This window comes from Neofelis nebulosa, chromosome 1, assembly GCF_028018385.1.
Source record: "Neofelis nebulosa isolate mNeoNeb1 chromosome 1, mNeoNeb1.pri, whole genome shotgun sequence".
Taxonomy (NCBI): Eukaryota; Metazoa; Chordata; class Mammalia; order Carnivora; family Felidae; genus Neofelis; species Neofelis nebulosa.
The window spans coordinates 243777001-243796644 of NC_080782.1; the positions used below are offsets into that span (position 1 = coordinate 243777001).

Here is a 19644-nt window from a genome sequence, read left to right on the forward strand (position 1 = left end):
GGAACTTGTCCCTCCTAACGCTGTGTGCCCCCAGATCATATTACTCTCCTGGTTAATGACCTTAAAATAGTATCAACTTTCCTTACCAGGGCCTATGACCTTGGACTCAAAATGAGGTCCACGGACCAGGTGTTTCTCCTGGAGCTTGTTAGAAATGTAGACACTCTGCCCCCTAGAATCAGAAGCTGCTTTTTAACAAGATTCCTGGCAATTTTCCTGCATGCGCAGTTTGAGATGCACTGAACCCACCTCATGCTGACTTCCTCAAGGGTTGTGCTTCTCTCCTGGCAGCACTATGAAAGCCTGGACCCCAGTCTCTCTCCAGCTGGATCCCCTTCTGTGAATAAAGGGTAACTAAATGTTTGGCTATTCAGATGGTTGATTTGGCATCCACAAGAGATGGCTCTGGGCTCAGATCTGGGTAGATAGGCTTCCCACTCCAGTGAATGAGCCCTCATGCTGACTTTTTCCAGGCTGATCATACAGACCCATGAGCAGGAACCCTCCCATAGACACATGGCTCACATCTCAGTTTTGAGCCTTGGTCCACCCTGAACCATGTATCCATCAATGAATACTGTCAGACAGACATACATTTGGGCTGTGTTTTGGTGTTTGATGGTGGCAGAAAAGGGATTTTTAGATGCCTCGGGGTCAGCAATGTCAATCCCAGAAGCCACATTGGGAAGCAGTTTGAATACATGGATAGCTGCCTGGAGGCCCAGGAGGCAGTGGAAATACAGTATCATTGATGTTTTTACTTTTTTAATCTGAAGTGGAGAGTGACCTTCCTTCTAGCCCAGGGACTTACTGCTACTAAAAGGGACAGCAGTCACTCACCTCTGTAGAGAATGGGATGAATATTTTGGAACCAGCCAGAAAAGCAGAAACCAGCTGGCAGTCAGCAAAGCACCTCCTCTCATCCCATGCTCTAGTGAGGACTTATTAGGGGACTTTGGCTCTTGGGGCAGCTTGTCTCTCCCCGGTGGCCTGGAGCTCTGAACAGTAGGATCTTACAGACAAAAGAGACTTGGAGACTTACATCCTTTATGACAATGGCAGCTCTTGGTGAGGGGATAGTCACCTGAAAAAGCTCCCTTCTGAAGAGTTTGAGGCACAATAGTGCCTGGCCACCTTGACAGACCCAGTGAACAGTAGAGGAAGGTCTGCTTCTCCAGGTCCTGTGTGAACATCTGCTTGGGACACCTGGGTTCCCTGCCTGGAACACAGGTCCATGGAGAGGCAGACCCTGAACACATTTGATCAAGTTTACAAGATATTGGAGTCCAGGTATGTCTCCACATAGCTGCTGTGAGGGCTAAGGAACTCAACGCAACACTGGCTGTCAGAAATGGCTAGACACAGTTCTACGGTCTGGCCTGGCAGCCTCAGCCACAGCATGGCTATGGGCCAAAGAGCACTAGCTGAGGATAGGGAGGGGAACCCCAGGAGTCAGGAATTCCTGGGGCTTAGGACATTCTTTCCACTTCTACTTCCCCCTGTGATTTCCTCTTCCTAAATGGATTCTGTCCTGATTCCATTTGGTCAATACCTTGCATGTTCTTCTCTCTCATGTCTCTCTTTACCAGCCACCTAGCCAGGCAGAAATGCTCTCCCTTTTCCAGGTCCCTTACCCACCATCCATGTTTAACACCACTGAACGCTTGGTTCAAGTCCTAGCCCCTCCTTGAACTTATCCCAGGGGCTCCAGTCCTGGACCTCCACTTCTTTGCCTCTGAGTGCCTCCCTCTGTCCTAGTGGTGTTCAGTTTCCCTTATGCTCGTGTGGCCCTGACATGACCATGTGACTTCAGGGTCAGTGGCTCTGTCTGTATAGTCAGTTACACTCATGAAGCATTCCTGGCTCACCTGGTACCCAGTACGTGCAAAGCAGTGTGTGAGTGGTGTTTGTACGTGTACATGTGTGTGTGTGTGTGTGTGTGTGTGTGTGTGACATACTTTGCCTTTAAGGAACTTAAAATCTAGGAGGGAGGATAAATCATGGCACAAATGACTCAAGTGGGAATATGACAAATGGTAGAGACAAGAAAACATGAGGATTCAAAGGAGAGAAAGATTGGGAAGCGGGTTTGGGAAGAGCTGCATTGAGCCAGAGACCTCTGGGGCAGGTCTTGGAGGGTGCAGAGAGCTTCACCTAGAGTGAGCAGATGGAAGTAGGAGGGACCTTCTGGAAAGAGAGCTGCTTGTGCAAAGGCACAGAGGGAAGGAAGCATAGGCTGTCCTGGGGAAGCACAGTTCTCTCTGGACCTGAGGCCCTCCATGTGGCACAGGAGGCTGGGAATTGCCAGCACATCCTCGCCTGTCTCTACGTGCTCCAGGAGGTCACCAGAACCAGGCAGGGAATGTGGCCCACTGGGGATCCCCATGAGGAGTTGGCAGTGATGGAGGATCAGCGTGGAAGGTCTGTGCTGTGGCTGCACGTAGGGTCTCATGGTCCCCACCCCAAGTGCTTCTCACCCTTGAAGCCAGGTGCCCCAGTGAAGCTGTTGGGGGCATTCAGCCTGGATCACAGCACCCAGTGGCCAGTGCCCTGAAAAGAGAGTGAGGACAGACTCAGTGATGGGAACACATGTCAATTTTCTTGACTTGTATGATTTTATTTTCCCTCACTCCAAAGGATAGCAGACAGAAATCAGCACAAGCCAAGGTCCAGGCTCTGAAAGAAATTTGGGTGTTGCCCAAAAGAAGCATGTCATAAAACTGAGCACATGTTCCAGGCCCCGTTGGCCCCTGAGACACCCACTCCTTCCTACCAGGAGTGAATGGATTAACCCAGTTGTGTTCTCCGTGGAGAAGGCACTCCTACAGATGGCCACTGCAGCATCCTGTGTGACTCAGCATCTCCCCAGGCTGGGCCAGCTCCCTCCTGTATACACACTGCCATCTGCCACCTGGAGGAGCAGGGACAGCTCCCACTCCAGGTCTTCAATCCTCTGAGCCAGGTGGGCTCTTCTCACTCTCAGCATCAGGGCCTCCTCTCTCTTCAGGGCCCAGGTCCCCAGATTCTCTCCATCTGGGTCACCTACCTCTGGTGGGTAGGGTCTGTCTTCTTGCCACACATAAGGGAAGATGCTGGGAAACTCCTGAAAAGGACACAAACAGGAAAAGGAAATGTGGCCCCTGAGAGTTCTAAGTTCACTCTTTCCTGTATCCACCACATGATCTTGGCATGACTCTCGTCCCTCTGACAGTCTCTAGGCATTAGCACCCATCCAAATACTTGGGAAGATGCCAACAACTTACCTCCAGGGACTGACTTCACAATTAACTAACAAAGACATAGTGTTCCCTGAGTTTATGTTGCTACATTAAGGCACAACAACTAATTATATCATTACACAATCATCATGGTTAATAATTTGGAATAATTATTGAATAATTAAATATTGCTGTATTTTATAGCCCCTCAGCTCATCCTGTTTTTTCCTTCCTTAATACTAGAGATATTTATATAGTGTCTTTTCAAGCTTGAAGTTACCATGTTACTTTATCCTCACCGAATCATTTGAGCCCCTCAGTGCAGTCAGTGATAGGTCCCTATGCATGGTCCTTCCACAGTGGAACTGATGTCACAGCTTCCTATCTGAAGTAGAGGGTGGCTGCTTAGAGACCCCACAGGTTAGTGTGACTTTTTTTTTTGGAAAATCTCAGAGAAGGCCCTCTTGGGCCCTCACTCCCAGAGACCTTTCTGGTTGTGAAGAGGGGATTCCCCAGAGACACAGGTATTCTGGCACAGATGCCCACTCTGGGAAACCTGGTGAGAGGAGGTATCTCTGCCTGCTCCTCCACCACCCAGGGCACTGCCTGTGTTTAACAATTCAGCAAGGCGGGGATTGGGGTGAGATGAAGGAGGCATTGGCTTGGTGCAAAAGTTAAGAGTATGCCAAAAAACTCAGGTCAAATGAAATGATATTTTAATACAGTATTAAGAATCTCCAAGTAGCAAACTAGGGCCCACAAACTGGCTGTCTGCTTTGGTGAATAGAGTTGTATTGAGCTCAGTGCAGATACAACTGAATTATTCCCTTTTGTCTCTTGTCTTTGTCCCCTCCAACCTTTCCTATGTTGATACCTCCAGAGACTCAAATTAGGATGGGGGAACAATCTAGATGACAGATGAATATCATGGAAAAGTCCTTGTTCCAGAACCATGTACTACTAGTTAGCTACATCTAAACAGCTATTTCTATTGCTTCCTTTTCATACTCTTCCTCAGTCTTTCCGGGCCATCAATTTACTTAGAGACCTGCAAGCCCAAGCTGATTGAGAGGTCCTCCCTGTCTCTAGGAAGTATGTGCCAAACCAAACAGGCAAAACCAAACTTTGGTTGGTGGACTTTCTGGTCCCAACCCCTTCTATGGGGTCCTGTGACTCTGTAGGCCCCACACGTGAGACCCAGCTATCTGTGGACATCTCAGGAGCTGAGGTGGTAGTCTGCTGGGCTTACCACAAATGTATTGCCTTCACTTGGGGGAAGATGACCTGGTTTGTCCTTTTCCTTCTGAAGTTCTAGGGCTTGAGCAGTGAGCTGGAAGAACTCCTCATTCAGCTCATCCAAAGTGTTTTCCACCTGGCATATCTTCCTCTAGAAACAAGAGACACATGGTCTTCATTACTTTCACTTTTATTCTAATTTCATTGCAAATCAATTGAGCTCCTGTTCCATGACAGGCAATGGGATTAGCACCAGACATACAGAGTTGAAGTCAGGTCTGCTCTCAAAGAGCTCAGAGGTAAAGGCAAGTAAACTCAGGTGTACAATCCAGTATAATAAAGGCTATGGTGGGGGGGGGGCACAGGAGCAAAAAGCAGGATGCCTAATCCAGGTAGGTATGACCAGGGAGAACTTTGTTAAAGAGGGCACATTTCAGCTAATTGTTATCAATTAACAGGAATTAGCTGGGTAGACAATGGAAGAAGGGCATGCTAGGCAAAGGGAATAGCATGTATGAAAACAGAGATATGAGAGAGAACAGGGAACATTCATCCATCAGTCAGTCCGTCCATCTGACCATCCACTCATAAGTAAAGAAAACTTTATTGATCATTCAGTATGTGTCAAGCCAATGATTAGTCCTATAATTCCATTAGTGAACTTCCATGGGGTTTACAGTCTATCAAGAATGGTGGACCTAAAAAAAAGTATTATGAGTGATGAGTATTACCTGTGGGTTGCTGTGGGAAGGTTGCTATGGGAAGTAGTAAAAGTTAAGTTTGGTGGTAGCATGGAATTTGTTTGGAAAAGTGGAAGGAGATGATGCTGGAGAAATGGAGGTAATGTGGGAGCTAGAGACAGTAGTACACAATGGGCCCTGTGTGCTATTCTCAGCTATGATGGCAGAGACTTTCTTATTAATAGAATTCAATTTGTTGGAAGTGTCAGCCCTGCTGAAAAACAGTTTATTTCAGACTCTCCTGTAGATTGAGATTACCATATGACCACATTTTGGCCAATGAGATGTTAAAGAAAATTGTTGAAAGAATGAATTGTGGAAAATGTCTTCAAAAGGAGAATTGACTTTAGGGTGCCTTGGTGGTTCAGTCAGTAAGCATCAGACTCTTGATTTCAGCTCTGTCATAATCTCATGATTCGTGGGATCAGCCCACATTGGGCTCTGTGCTGACAGCACAGAGCCTTCTTGGGATTCTCTCTCTCCCTCTGTCTCTGCCCCTCCCCTGCTCATGCTCTCCCTCCCCATCCCCCAAATAAATAAATTAATAAACTTAAAAAAACAAAATAATAAAAACAAAAGGAGATCTGACTTGGTCAGCCTGTTATCTTCCCCTTTTACCTTCCTGCATGTAGCATGTGGGTATTTTTCCTTAAATACTAAGGTTTTAACTACTACTTTGGGGAGGTGTTGAGGTCATGAGGCAATTTATGGTGGGAACTGGTCTCCGGTTGCCTGAGTAAAGTCTGGACTCAGGAAGTGGCTCTCTATTCTCTGAATTTAAATTAAAAACCTGCATCTTACCTGAGCACATGGCCCATTGCTGAACAGGCTTGTTGCTCAAGGTTGAGGTTGGAACAGGTTTGATGTGAAGAAATTGGAACCATAAGGCTAAGCACACTATTAGGATGCCAGATGAGAGAGAAAGAGAGCAAGAGTGAGAGCGAGAGAGAGAGAGAGAGAGAGAGAGAGAGAGATATTAGGAAGCTGACCTCCCAAGAGAACTGGAAGAAACAAACCCCATAGTATGTAAGTGGAGATAATCACAGTTGCCCCACAGGGAGGCCTGCACAGAGGAAAATTCCCCTGAAGATGACTTGTCAGTGAAAAGGTAGGTAATCCAATGGCACAAGAAACAGCTGACCTGATAAAAATACCCCCAAGAAACTGGACATAACAGTGAGATCTGAGCATGACTGCCATATAAGCATGTGAAGGAAGACAAAATAAAGAATAGAATCCATAAAGCAAGCCCAGGAACATTTTAGAGAAAAGTAAATCTAGAAATGAAAACATATGAAGAGAATGACAATGTGATTGATAGCTTACATGTAGACCCAGTTGTAGTGAGTTTGTAGAAACTTGTGAGGAAATCACCTGGAAGTCAGATTGGGATACATAAATGATAGGGAAAATAGATAGCAAACATAAAGGAGAAATGAAGAAATACAGAGGTAGAAATTTCAAATGTTGCCTAGCAAAATCCATTAATAGATGGTGCTTTTTGCCTATACATCTTTGCAAGTGTCTGTATTGTGTGTTCATTTTGCCATCTTATTGGACACCAAAATGCCTTCCTGAACTGTCAGTTCCTTGAGCAGAGGTTTGGGTTTGTCATGTCTGTGGATCCCCAGCTCCCTCACACTCAGCCTGTCTCCCATAAATGCTGGTTGAAAAAGATGGGGATCTCCTTCCCTTGCCTCATTTATGTTTCTGAATCAGGTCAGGCAGGATGATACAGAAGAAAAAGCACAAGTTTCTGATGTGGACAGAATGGGATTTGAAACTCTCTTGAACAAAGTTACCTTCCTCTCTGAGGTTCAGTTTCCACAGCTGAAGAATCAGTAGGTCTGTCTCAGAAGGCTGCTGTGAGGTTCACATTGGTGTGTGAAAGTGACCAGCACAGGCCTGGCTCACAGGAAGACCGCAACAAATAACATGCTTTCTGTCTGCCCCTCTTGGGCACTGATGTGACTCCTTGTGTATTTGGCAGAGAGAAAATTAATCATGGCTTAGTGCATGGGGATGAAGGGTAAAATCATTACTATCCATTTTGGATACCAATGGTTTCCCATGTCATATAGTTCCATTGTGTCATGGACTGTCACAATATCTGCTATTTCACTTTATGAATAAGGAAAGGAAAAAAATGTCCTTCAGTAGAAAGAATTTCCCAGTCTGTCCCCACGCTGGGTTGTATGAGGAAAGAGTTCCAGTGAAATTTAGAGGATTTGCTATGCCTCTATACTGGTGTCCCTTGTTTTAAGTGACTGAGCAGAAACTGGAGTTTCTGAGAATACTCTATGTACAAAACACTATGTTTCATAGGCTTCTTTCCCACTTCCATTCCCATTACTACCAGATCAGCCCTAGTACCTTTTGGTTAAAAAGAAATGAAAAATATATTTGCAAATGACATATTGGATAAAGTGTTAGTATCCAAAATCTATAAGAATTTATTAAACTCAACACCCCAAAAACAAATAATTCAGTGAAGAAATGGGCAGAAGACATGAATAGACACTTTTCCAAAGAGGACATCCAGATGGCAAACAGACACATGAAAAGATGCTCAACATAACTCATCATCAGGGAAATACAAATCAAAACCACACTGAGATACCACCTCACACCTGCCAGAATGGCTAAAATTAACAATTCAGGAAACAACCGATGTTGGCAAGGATGTGGAAAAAGGGGAACACTTTTGCACCATTGGTAGGAATGAAAACTGGTGAAGCCACTCTGGAAAACAGTATGGAGTTTCCTCAAAAGGTTAAAAATAGACCTACCCTATAACCCAGCAATTGCACTAGTAGGTATTTGCCCAAAGGATACAAAAATACAGATTCGAAGGGGCACATGTACCCCAGTGTTTATAGTAGCACTATCAACAATAGCCAAATTATGGAAAGATCTTGAATGTCCATTTACTGATGAATGGATAAAGAAGATGTAGCATATCTATCTATATCTATATCTATATCTATATCTATCTATATCATCTATATCTATATCTATACAATGGAATATTACTCAGCAATCAAAAAGAATGAAATCTTGCCATTTACAACAATGTGGATGGAACTAGAGTATGTTATGCCAAGTGAAATAAGTCCATCAGAGAAAGACAAATATCATATGATTTCACTCAAATGTGGAATTACAGGGGCGCTTGGGTGGCGCAGTCGGTTAAGCGTCCGACTTCAGCCAGGTCACGATCTCGTGGTCCGTGAGTTCGAGCCCCGCGTCAGGCTCTGGGCTGATGGCTCGGAGCCTGGAGCCTGTTTCCGATTCTGTGTCTCCCTCTCTCTCTGCCCCTCCCCCGTTCATGCTCTGTCTCTCTCTGTCCCAAAAATAAAAAAAAAAAAAAAAAAAAAAAAAGTTGAAAAAAAAAATGTGGAATTACAAAACACAACAGATGAACATAGGGGAAGGGAAGGAAAAATAAGATAAAAGCAGAGAGGGAAGCAAACCAAAAGAGACTCTTAAATACAGAGAACAAACCAAAGGTTGCTGGAGGGGAGTTTTGTAGGGGGTTGGGCTAAATGAGTGATGGGCATTAAGGAGGGCATTTCTTGGGACAAGCACTGGGTGTTATATGTAAGTGATGAATCACTGAGTTCTCCTAAAACTAATATTAATACACTATATGTTAACTAACTTGAATTTAAATAGTAAAAAAGGAAATAAAAGACAAAAATATGCCAGAACAAAAAAATCTCCCAACTTTTGTTTTTCTCATTGTAAAAGGTATCCCTGGTTCAGTGTAGAATATTAGTAAATATAACATTTAAATATATAAACAGGGGCACCTGGGTGGCTCATTCTGTTCAGAGTCCAACTTCGGCTCAGGTCATGATCTCATGGTTCATGGGTTCATGCCCCGTGTAGGGCTCTGTGCTGACAGCGTGGAGCCGGGAGCCTGCTTTGGATTCTGTGTCTCCCCCTCTCTCTGTGCCCCTCCCCAACTTGTGTTCTGTCTCTCTCTCTCTCTCAGAAATAAACAAACATTAAAAGAATTTAAATATATAAACAAGTACATTAATATCATGATAACCCACTGAGGTGGACTGCATCGAAGGCTCTACTTCTTCGCACCCTTTGGGCCTGGGCCCATTGCCATGCTCTTCTGCAGTGCCCTCCCACAGTGGGTGGGCTTTTTTCTCACAGCTTGAAGCTGAGCTCCACCATCTGACTTCCTTTGGCCATTAAGATAGGCAGAAGTCACCTGATGCTAGTTTTGAGCCTGGGACTCAAGAGGCCTTTTGTGATTCTGCCAACACCTTAAGAAGGACATGTCCAGACTAGCCTGCTGGCTCTGGGAGGAGGAGGAGAGACTTTGGATGCACAGTTGCTCCCAGAGTCTCAAGCAAGCCCAGTCTGGAGCTGGAACTCAGGTGAAATGCAGACACCTTGCCAAGACCCAGAACTGCAGGGTTGGCCCAGACCAGATCAACTGAGCCCCCAGACATCCACTGCTGGGAATTTGTGTTGTTGGTCCTGCAGCAAGAGCTGACTGATACTCAGTAATCATTCTTACATTTCAGGCCTTCACATTTCAGTTTCTCTCTCTCTCTCTCTCTCCCCCCAAGATAGTTTTACTCCTGCTTTTATGGCTCTCTGTTTCCCATGTGTCTTTTTAACAACATATATACTCACATATGAAATCATGTTACATGTGCAATTCTCTATCTTCATCTTTTACCTTAATAACATTGAAAATTCTCTATAACCTTATTTTTTATAACGACATTAATATTTTATGACAGAGCTCTACCAGAGCTCTATAACCCTCATATAAAAAATTTCAATGTCCTTGTTTCCTCATGTTTGCCTGTATCTAAAAATTTTTCCCCTTAGAGAGATTCTTAGGATTGGAGATATTGAGTCAAATGGAATGAATATTTTAGAGACTTTTGACACAAATTGATGGATTGTTTTCCAGGAAGGTTTTAACTTTTTATCCTCAACCAGCTGGATGTGGGAGTGACTATCTCCTTCATTCTCACAATTAATACTTTAGTTAAATGTTTTAGGTAGATAAAAAAGGGCATCTAGTTTAACTGCTATTTCTCTGATTCTTTGAACATTTTTCATATAATTTTATATGTCTGTATTTCCTTTCTCTTAGGGTCATTTACACATTTTTTCCTCATAGAGCAAAAGTATCTGTTGATGGTAAATTTTTACCTAGACTCCTGTTTTATATTATTATGTGATCATAACTATTATTACTTTCATTTGGGATTTTTTACCATTGTTTTGAAGATTCTTTTAAACCTTCACAGGATCCTACCTCTTGCCCTTGTGAATATTATAGATGCAGGGGCCTGGGACAGCACCCCTCCCCTGCCAAGACAGGCCATGTTGGCATGCAGATTATGCCAAGTTTAAAATAGTCAAGGCTCAAAGGACTTGACCTTCTTCCACAACCACCTAAAATAATTTAGATAGAGGACCTGCTCCAGGAAGAGTGATGTCACCATAGAAAACTACATTGTAATATGAGCCAGGTGTGGTAGACAAGGAGGAATGGCGCAAGGCCTGTTTAATCAAAGTCCTCTCTATGTCCTATTGTTTCTGGATGACCCAGTAAACATTTATTGACTGAACATTTACTCTTTTTCATCTTCCTGTGAATTGAATTTCTTACCTTCTTCTTAGTTCAGGACATACCTCATTTTGTCTGACTGACTTTAGAATCTGAGGTCTGTGTAGATTCCCCATACATACGAAATCAAATTTGATTTTTTCCTGTTAATCTGTCTCATGTCAATTTAATTTTTAGTCCAGCTAGAAGAGTCTTGAAAGACATATAAAAATGATTTCCTGGGGCGCCTGGGTGGCTCAGTCGGTTAAGCGGCCGACTTCAGCTCAGGTCACGATCTTGCGGTCCATGAGTTCGAGCCCCGCGTCGGGCTCTGGGCTGATGGCTCAGAGCCTGGAGCCTACTTCCGATTCTGTGTCTCCCTCTCTCTCTGCCCCTCCCCCGTTCATGCTCTGTCTCTCTCTGTCTCAAAAATAAATAAAACGTTAAAAAAATTAAAAAAAAAAAATGATTTCCTCCCCTACATGGACAATCAGTGAACACTTAGTGAGTGATTTTCTTGGCCAGTATTCTTTAATCCTAATTTCTTTTTCCACAAAGTATCACTTCTACTCATATTTTCTCCACCCCTGTATTTGATTTCTGGGCCCCAGAATCACCTACACCTACAGTGTGTAGGTAACAAGCAGGGTTGAAAGATGGGACAATTGGACAGCTCAGAATCCTTGGAGGTGACAATGAGAGGTTGGAGGAGATGGTGGCCCATAACACTCCCCAAGGTGAAGAGGACCTTGGTCACAGAGCCAGGATCCTACCTGCATCTCAGGAAAGGCTCCATGCCTGTGTCCAGCCCCGATGATCCACAACCTAGAGCCTGGGCTCTCGGTGCCTCCTCCTTTGGCAGCACACTGGGGAAGCTGTCCAGGTCCCAGGTCCTGCTGAGAGCTGGGAAAAGGGAATGAGAGACACCCCTTTAGGCCTCTGCTGCCCAATAGTACATCTTACCAACCAGAAAAAAAGAAGACATTGGCCACTCTTAACTCCTCCCTGAGGAGTCTGGGATTAGAGAAGAATGAGATTATTGACGTGACAGAGAAACTGACAGATGCATAGATTCCCTGAAGCTGCACCCACACAGCTGTCCCTGCCTCAGCAGGTGAGTGACTTCTCAGTGACAGGTACAGAATATGTCACCCAGAAATATGCCAACTTGGCATATTGATTATTTTGAGCTGAAGGCAATTGAGAAGAAACAGATATAAGGAAAGATCTCTGCCCTTACCCTATTTTACTAAAAGCAGGACATACATTTTAAAGATGCCCTCCTGCTCCCTTCTCTAGGAAGGGCAGGGGTTAATCACCAAGGTAACTCTAGATGTTTATCAGCCTGGAATTGGCACCACAGGAATTTACACAAAAACCTTGCTAAAACTAGCCCTTATCCACCACTGGTTCTTCCATATATTTACCTTCTGACAATTTGACACCCAAGAAACTCAAAGACCATTTATTTTGTCTTGTAGCCTCTCTAAAAATTTACTGTTATTTTATTAAGATGCTGTGTAAGCCCAAGTTCTTAACACCCTTCCTTCCTTTACTCTTCACTGAGTGCTTTCATGTGTATGTGCCATGTGCATGTTAATGCTCATCTTTTGTTAGTCTAATTTACTGGGCCCTAGCCAAGAACCTAAGATGGGTAGAAGAAAGGAATTTTTTTCTTTCCCTATATCAGGCTGGTTGTGCCCTGTGAGAGCTGTGTCTGTTAAGGCCTCCCTAACTGGTGTTCCTTCTGTGGCCCAGTAACTGCTTTGTGCCCTCACCCTTCAGGCCCGGGACAGGGAGATGTTGGCCCAGTTCTGCTTGCTCCAGGGAACTGTGTTAGCCTTTGTGGTAACATGTATCTGCCCACACCTTTATATGTCCTCCTTTATTACATTTCTCTCAAATTTTTCATCTAGAAGGTACTTGTTTCCTGTTGGGATCCTGGTCAGTACACTGCTATACTCTTCAGACTCCCTTTGGGAAACTCAATTTTCAATCTCAGTTTCTGTCCCTTGATATGAGAGGGGTGGACTATCTTCAGTGAGCCTTTAGGCCTCTGGGACTGGTTGCAGTTCATGAGCCATATCTGAGCTTTCTCACCTCCATGTTTTTGTCAACACTGTTCTCCTCCAGGAACACCCTTCCTCAATGCCTCTGCCAGTTAGGACCCTACCCTTATTTTAAAGCCTATTTCAAAGAATACTACCATCACAAAAACCTTTCCTGATCCTTGCAGATGTCTTTAAACCTCTTTAGCCTTTTATTACAATCACTTGTTCTTCCTGACTCCTTCAGCTCTGTATCAAAGACAGCAATAAATATCTGTTGAGTGAAATTATCCTCAGGTTGTAGGTCATGACACTGGCTGGAAAGCCTGGGTGGCTCAGTCAGTTAAGCATCCAACTCTTGATCTCAGCTCAGGTCTTAATCTCAGGGTTGTGAGTTCAGGCTCCATGTTGGGTTCTGCCCTGGGTGTGAAGACAAATAAATAAATAAATAGACACTACTTTCAGGGAAGAGCCCAGTCTAGAATCTAGGTCTCTGGATTATAAATGTTGGGGAGGAAGAATTTCCTCTGCCCTTCAAGGTCCTTCTAGCTGGACTAAATCAAATTGACATGAGACAGATTAACAGGAGAAAATCAAATTTAGTTTCACATGTACAGAGAATCCACACAGACATGAGATTCCAAACACAGGGAAAATGAGGTGTATGTGTCATCCTAAACTAAGGAGAAAGGGTAGGGGTCTGAGACTTCAAAGGGAAAGAAAGAAATTCACAGGGAGAATGAGAATAAATGTTTGGTAAACAGATGGTTGCTGGGCCCACAGAAACAATGAGACATAGAAGGTTTTGATCAAACAGGCCTTGCTAGGTTCTTCCCTGTCCACCATACCTCATTCATATTACAATACTATGTACTACATGTACATATTACATGTAGTTATCTATGGTGACAGCTATTTTCCTGGAGCAGGTCCTCTACCTAAATTCTTTTAGGCAGTAGAGGGGGAGAAAAAGAGTTTTTCCTGAGTCTGCTGGATTTTGATTGCTTCTAACTCAAAATGATTTTCATGCCAGAGTGGCCTATCTTGGGCCAGGGGCAGCCCTTGGTCCCTACACTAACTTGCCTTTGTGTGATCCTTCTTTCTGTAGTCCCTGATCCTCTAGGAACCCAGGCCCCATGACTTTAGCAGGAGAGTCAAGATTCCTCTCCCCTTGCCTGCAAGATACTTCATTTATGTAAGTTTTCTAGGCAACCTAAATAAGGAAATCAATGGAAGAGAAGTTTCTGGGAGGAAAGACTGTCATAGCTTTGGTGGAAGGATTAACGGGGAGGTTAGTGCAGGGTGGGCTCTGAGACTCAGATCCCTTGCACTGATATCCCAGCTCTATCATAAAGCTTAGCCTTTCTGAAACCTGGTTCTCTCATCTTTAAAATGGAGCTAGGGGTGCCTGGATTAAGTGACTGACTCTTGATTTTGGCTCAGGTCTTGATTTCATAGTTGGTGAGTTTGAGCCTGGTATTGGGTTCTGCACTGGCAGTGTGGAGCATGCTTGGGATCCTCTCTCCTTCTCTCTCTGCCCCTCCCCCACCTCTCTCTCTCTCCTTTCTCTCTCTCTCTCTCTCTCTCTCTCTCTCTCTCAAAATAAACCTAAAAAAATAAAGGTAAAATGGAGCTAGCAATAGTATCTACTTCACAGGGTTATTGTGAGGATTAACTTAGCAGATAAAGTGCTTACCTTAGCACCAGGATATTCAAAGCATTCAATATGACTACTACCACTTATGATAATTAAAAGGGGATGAAGGGAGGAACAGACCATAAATCTAAATGCACGGAGAGAAATCAAGTCTACACAAGCAAATAAATCCATCTTAGCCTCTTGGTCAACTTGGAGGAAGAACACAAGCCCACATGGCTACACCCCAGAAGAGACGATATATCAGAAGAAGGAGCATTGGAAGGAGGTGGGATGGGGTTATAAAGTCTAGGGTCAGCCAGAGTGAATGTGACCTCATCCCCATGGGTGGGAACAAACCCAGTAAATGACATGAGTTCTGATGAGTTAAATCAGTGACCTCTTGGTAAACCAAAGTAGCTGGGACAATAGGGGAAATTACTTGGGCAGAGCATCCTGAAGCCTTCAGCTGGATTTGAGTGGGTTAAGCTTTAAATCAGGTGTTGGTTATGGAAGACAAGATTCTCAGTACTAGGAGCTAAGGGCCACACCCAAAGAATATAGCTGCTGTGTGTAAGCTTTGGTGCTGATGCCTGTCCCCACCTTGTACTTTGGTTCTCCTCATCCGGTGGTGGAGGCTGTGGCTGCAGGGACATGTTACTTGCCAGTTGAGGGTTTTGTTGGTAGGTGCGAAGAGGCTGTTCACCAACCTGAACAGAGGCCTTGGAAAAACAGATAATCCTGTAACTTTCCTTCAGTTCTGGGCTCAGTAAAGAACAGTAATGGACAAGGGCATCATTGCTGAACCAATATGGGCACCTGCACTGATCTGAACTTGGGATTCTGTTTCTTGGTGTGGCCAGGCCACTGACTGCCTAGTGCTCTTGGGGGCCCCAAGTGTCTGCTCAGTGGCAAATAAGACCTGATATGTATCATGGTCTCTCTTTTCTACATCCCTACAGGTGCCTTGGGAACACATGTCGCTGTGATGGATTCTGCCCTATTGCACTGGGGTGTGCCAGCCAGAGACTCCTGAACAGAGGCCCTTTGAGTCTTTCTTCCATTTGACATACCGCTCTCAGTGTAGGATGCATGAATCGTGCTTCCCTTTTGAGCTCTGTGTAAGAGGCCAGATCAACAAGGGACTGGGGAGATTGTCCCTGACACATACCTTGGTGGAGATAAATAGCTGAAGACAGGGGTTAACCTAGGAGCACAGGCAGCACACTTTGCTTTTCTAGCAGAGTGCAGAGCCACCTGAAGAGTGTGAGGCCTAAGCGCATATGTGTGTGTGGTGTCTGCGCATGTGTGTGTGTGCGCGAGTGTGTAAGTATGAATGTGCGCATGTGTGATGTGTGCATGCATGTTTGTGTATGTGAACGGTGTTTTGTGTGTGTGTGAATGTGCACGTGTGTGTGTGTTTGTGTGCACGCGTGTATGCCAAATGAGTCTCCACGAGGTCAGGGTGACACTGAAGCTGTCTGAATATGCAGGTGCACTCTAGTGCCCTGGGGAGCTTTCACCTTTCTGTTGGCCCCAGCTGGTTGCCCGTGTGCGTGAGAAAGTGCTGATGCCAGTGCCACAATCACTCTGTCAAGTTCCAGCTGAAAGCCCAGGGGTGTGACACTGGGCGTGCGGCCTGGGGAAGGAGAACACAGAGAGTAGCCTGAGACACAATCATCTCGTCTAACCACAGACTCCCCACCTCACACTTCCTTGATTTTTCTCAGTTCTGAAGCCTTTTATGGGAGCCTCTTGCCTTTTTATTCCTTCTACCTTTCATCCCAGAGCCTGCCTGCATCTCTCTCCTTCCTTCAGGCAATCTCTCCAATGTGCTAACTATATGCAGATTGAACCTTGAAAGACACATTGTGGTTTTTTATTTTTTTTTATTTTTTTTTTATTTTTGTGACAGAGAGACACATAGCATGAACGGGGGAGGGGCAGAGAGAGAGGGAGACACAGAATCGGAAACAGGCTCCAGGCTCCGAGCCATCAGCCCAGAGCCTGACGCGGGGCTCGAACTCACGGACTGCGAGATCGTGACCTGGCTGAAGTCGGACGCTTAACCGACTGCGCCACCCAGGCGCCCCATATTGTGGTTTTTTATGTGTGAGTAGTTAAATTTTTATACATAATCTCTTCCCTTCTTATACATCTTTTTTTCTTTTTTTTTGGTTTTCTAGCTTTATTGAGATATCATTAACATAACACTGTGTAAGTTTAAGATGTACCATGTGTTGATTTTATATTCAGAAATGTTCAAAGGTATACGTATCTTTTATCACCATATCTACTCTGTTACTTCTGACTGCTTGAACACTTCTAAGTACTGTGTTTTGCTTGTGTATCCCCTGGGCACTCAGGACACCCACTGCCAAGCCCCATGCTGTGTTGGAGCTCACAGCCAGCAGTCTCCAAGAACTTCACTCTGACTTGCTGAAATAGCCACCCACAGGGAGCCTGATGGGCTACAGGGTAGTTTTGCAAAAGTGTTATTTAATTGCTTTCTTCTTTCTAATTTGCTAAACTTACATCACATAATTTTTTAGAAAAAAGTGTTCCTCAAGAAATCAAGAAATAATGGAAGCCTCTGCCTCCAGTTAGCAATAGCTAACTCCTGCATTCAGCTCCTATCAGTGCCTGTGGAGAGTATCTTTGGGACATGGAGTTTTTACAGCTTAGTCCCAGGCAAATTTCAGATTTTGTCTTTCTCCTTCTCATGATCAGTTGGCCAGATATCCCAGCCCAGAAGTTTAAGAAGAGGGAATGGTTTCAGAGAAGGTCAAGGAAAGCTCTTAATAACATTCTCCATCCCCAGGGTCTCATAGACCACACATGCAGCAAGCACACCAGGGAGGGGTGCTAGTGTCTGTTTGACCTGCTCCCCAACTCCTCTCCCCTAGGGCCATTGAGGGCAGATGGCCCTCTTATTCTAGGGCTGCCATCATGGAAAAAGTAAACAAGTGATATAGCCTTGCAGAAAGCAGCCTGGTAGCCCCCTTCTTACCTAGACTGGCATCCACTGGGCACTCACAGGGAGGGAGAGGAGCCAGGAGCAAAGGGGCAACAGCACTGACCACTTCTAACATGGAGCCAGGGTCACCCACTGTGGCAGCCAGAGCTCTGTTTTAGTCAGTAGCCCAAACATAGAGACATCAGGGCCATTCAGGGGTAGCTTAGAGACCACACGCCCAGAGCTGCCATCTGCTAGATCCACCCAGGATGATGCTCAGTTTTGGGCTCTCAGATTTCTGAGTGTGGTTCTAAGTCAGAGCAGGTAGTGAGGCCCATGGATGTCCCTCCACACCCCGTTCCTGTCCTGTCACAAGCCCTGCCTGGGGACTCAGAGTCCAGGTGGGAACTGAACACATGCTTCTTTGCAGTGAAGCTCAACACCCAGGTCCTAAAGGAAGAAGGCTTTACAAGAGTTTAGACTCTTGCGAGTGGCAGGAGTATTTCAGAGTATGGGCTGTCATGGAAGGGGCTTCCACGGGGTCCACAGAAGAGCAAATGAATACTCACCCACAGACCTGTGAGGCTGCTGAGATTTGGGTTCAAGTGGACTTTAGCTTCCCATTGCTTACTTTTTTGTACTGATGGAACTTTTGTGGGGAGCATGTGTTACTTATGCCCTTTAGAAAAATAGAACTAAAGGTATAAACTAGGGAGACTCTCAAAAGCCTTAGGGCCCTTGTTACCCTGATATCCTACACAAGGCCAGCCCTAAAACACAGTGGTGGATGTGGCCGACAGGAAAGCTGGGCAGACATCACTCTGCCATGTGTTATATGAGTCTCCTTCTCCTCTGGCAAATCACACCGCTCCCTGGGCCCAGGACCATCTTCTGTGGTCAGAAGATGCTGTCCAGTTATGACACAGGGGTGCTGAACGTCAAGTGAGATGACAAATGTGAAATGCACACTTAGGTGCTATACAAAGTCAGAGTTAATATTATGACTTTCCATCTGCCATCATTGTCCCATCCCTGGGCACCTGCCTCTCACCTAGAGGATGCTGCCAGGGCTCCCTAGGTAGACTTGCAGTGTGGTGGCCCCATGATTCCACACTCTGCTCAGTGTCTGTCCTGGTGGCAGCTGTGGCCTCCATCTCTGGGTCTCCACCCTTGTCCAGAGCTTGCCACTCAGTTGTGCTGAGGTGTTGGAGAAAGTCCTGGAAGAACCAGGGCTGTGTCAGTCTTTAGCAATTTCCAGAAGTGGGTGAGTGGGGCCCCTGTTCTCTGGGCTGGTAGGGATGAGGGTAGCTTGGCTGTTGGGGAGTTGTGGCGGACCTTGAGCCCCTGGAGCTGCTGGCTGGCACCCCTATAGAAGGCCAGTGCCTCGCTCCTGTGCTTGCTCAGCTGGGCTGCCACGTGTAGGCTCTGGTCCTCGAGCTTGTCATAGAGAGTGCGGACACTGAAGTCCTCCAGGGTCTTCAAGGGGAGTGGTTCTCCTGCAGGAAGGAGGCTTAGAGTGAGGCTGTGCGATGGAGCCAGAGGTGGGAGTGTCCAGAGTGGCTGTACAGCTTCCCTCCTTCCTTCCAGCACCGACAAGTGAGAACAGAGGAAGCCTGCACGGGGGGAGGGTTAGCGCTGGGAGGAAAGGCAAGCAAGGAGGCAGGAGACCTTCCCATGCAGGAGGTGGCAGTGGCTGTGGAGAGAACTTCAGTGTGAGTGTGACAGAGAGGGGGTCCTGCAGCCTCTGTCCGTCTGGCTTGGCGTCACACCAGAGTTGGGTGTTGGGCACTGCCTCCCTGTTTTGTTGACGGTGGGTCTCACTGGCCTTGACAAGCCAGCAGCTCCTTGAGGAGGCTGTTTGCTGGGTCGCCCAGGCTACATCTGGCTAAGTAACCTTTGTCCCTTCCCTCCACTTGAACTCATCTCACTGTCCCCATGTCTTCTTAAGAACCTTGTGCTCCCCTTTGACAGCACTTACCCCACCTGTCCCCACTGCTCTGTGGACTCCTGTTTAGCTCCAGGTGTCCCACAGTACCCGGCAGACAGCAGAGGGTCACTAAGTACTCATCTAGCTGAGGTGTGGAGTGTGGTGTAGGCTTCTGGCTGGAGTGTGACCCGAGCTGAGCCCAGGGGAGTAAACCAGACAGCTCCACTGAGGTTGCTGGGCCCCATCATGGTTCTCTCACACCCTGCAGGAATGTCCCCTTGCCAAGGGTCTTA

The 19644-nt window shown here is 45.7% G+C and overlaps 1 protein-coding gene across 12 annotated transcripts in view; it reads right to left on the reverse strand.

Annotated features, from left to right (window-relative positions):
* Positions 1-2592: 2592 nt before the first annotated feature.
* Positions 2593-19644, reverse strand: part of LOC131488856 (multiple epidermal growth factor-like domains protein 6) — a 61909-nt gene continuing 44857 nt past the window's right edge. For 8 of the 12 annotated variants that reach the window (XM_058690720.1, XM_058690750.1, XM_058690727.1 and 5 more), the window contains 7 exons: positions 18760-18920; positions 18476-18641; positions 15992-16107; positions 15072-15190; positions 11558-11687; positions 4468-4605; positions 2593-3103 (listed from right to left, as the gene is read on the reverse strand). In XM_058690720.1, the coding sequence (XP_058546703.1) occupies positions 2855-3103; positions 4468-4605; positions 11558-11687; positions 15072-15190; positions 15992-16107; positions 18476-18641; positions 18760-18920 (1079 nt within the window). In that variant the 3' untranslated portion in view covers positions 2593-2854. Of the gene's footprint in view, positions 3104-4467; positions 4606-11557; positions 11688-15071; positions 15191-15991; positions 16108-18475; positions 18642-18759; positions 18921-19644 lie in introns of those variants that run through there. The other 4 variants (XR_009250307.1, XM_058690751.1, XM_058690752.1 and 1 more) reach the window with 4 other exon arrangements.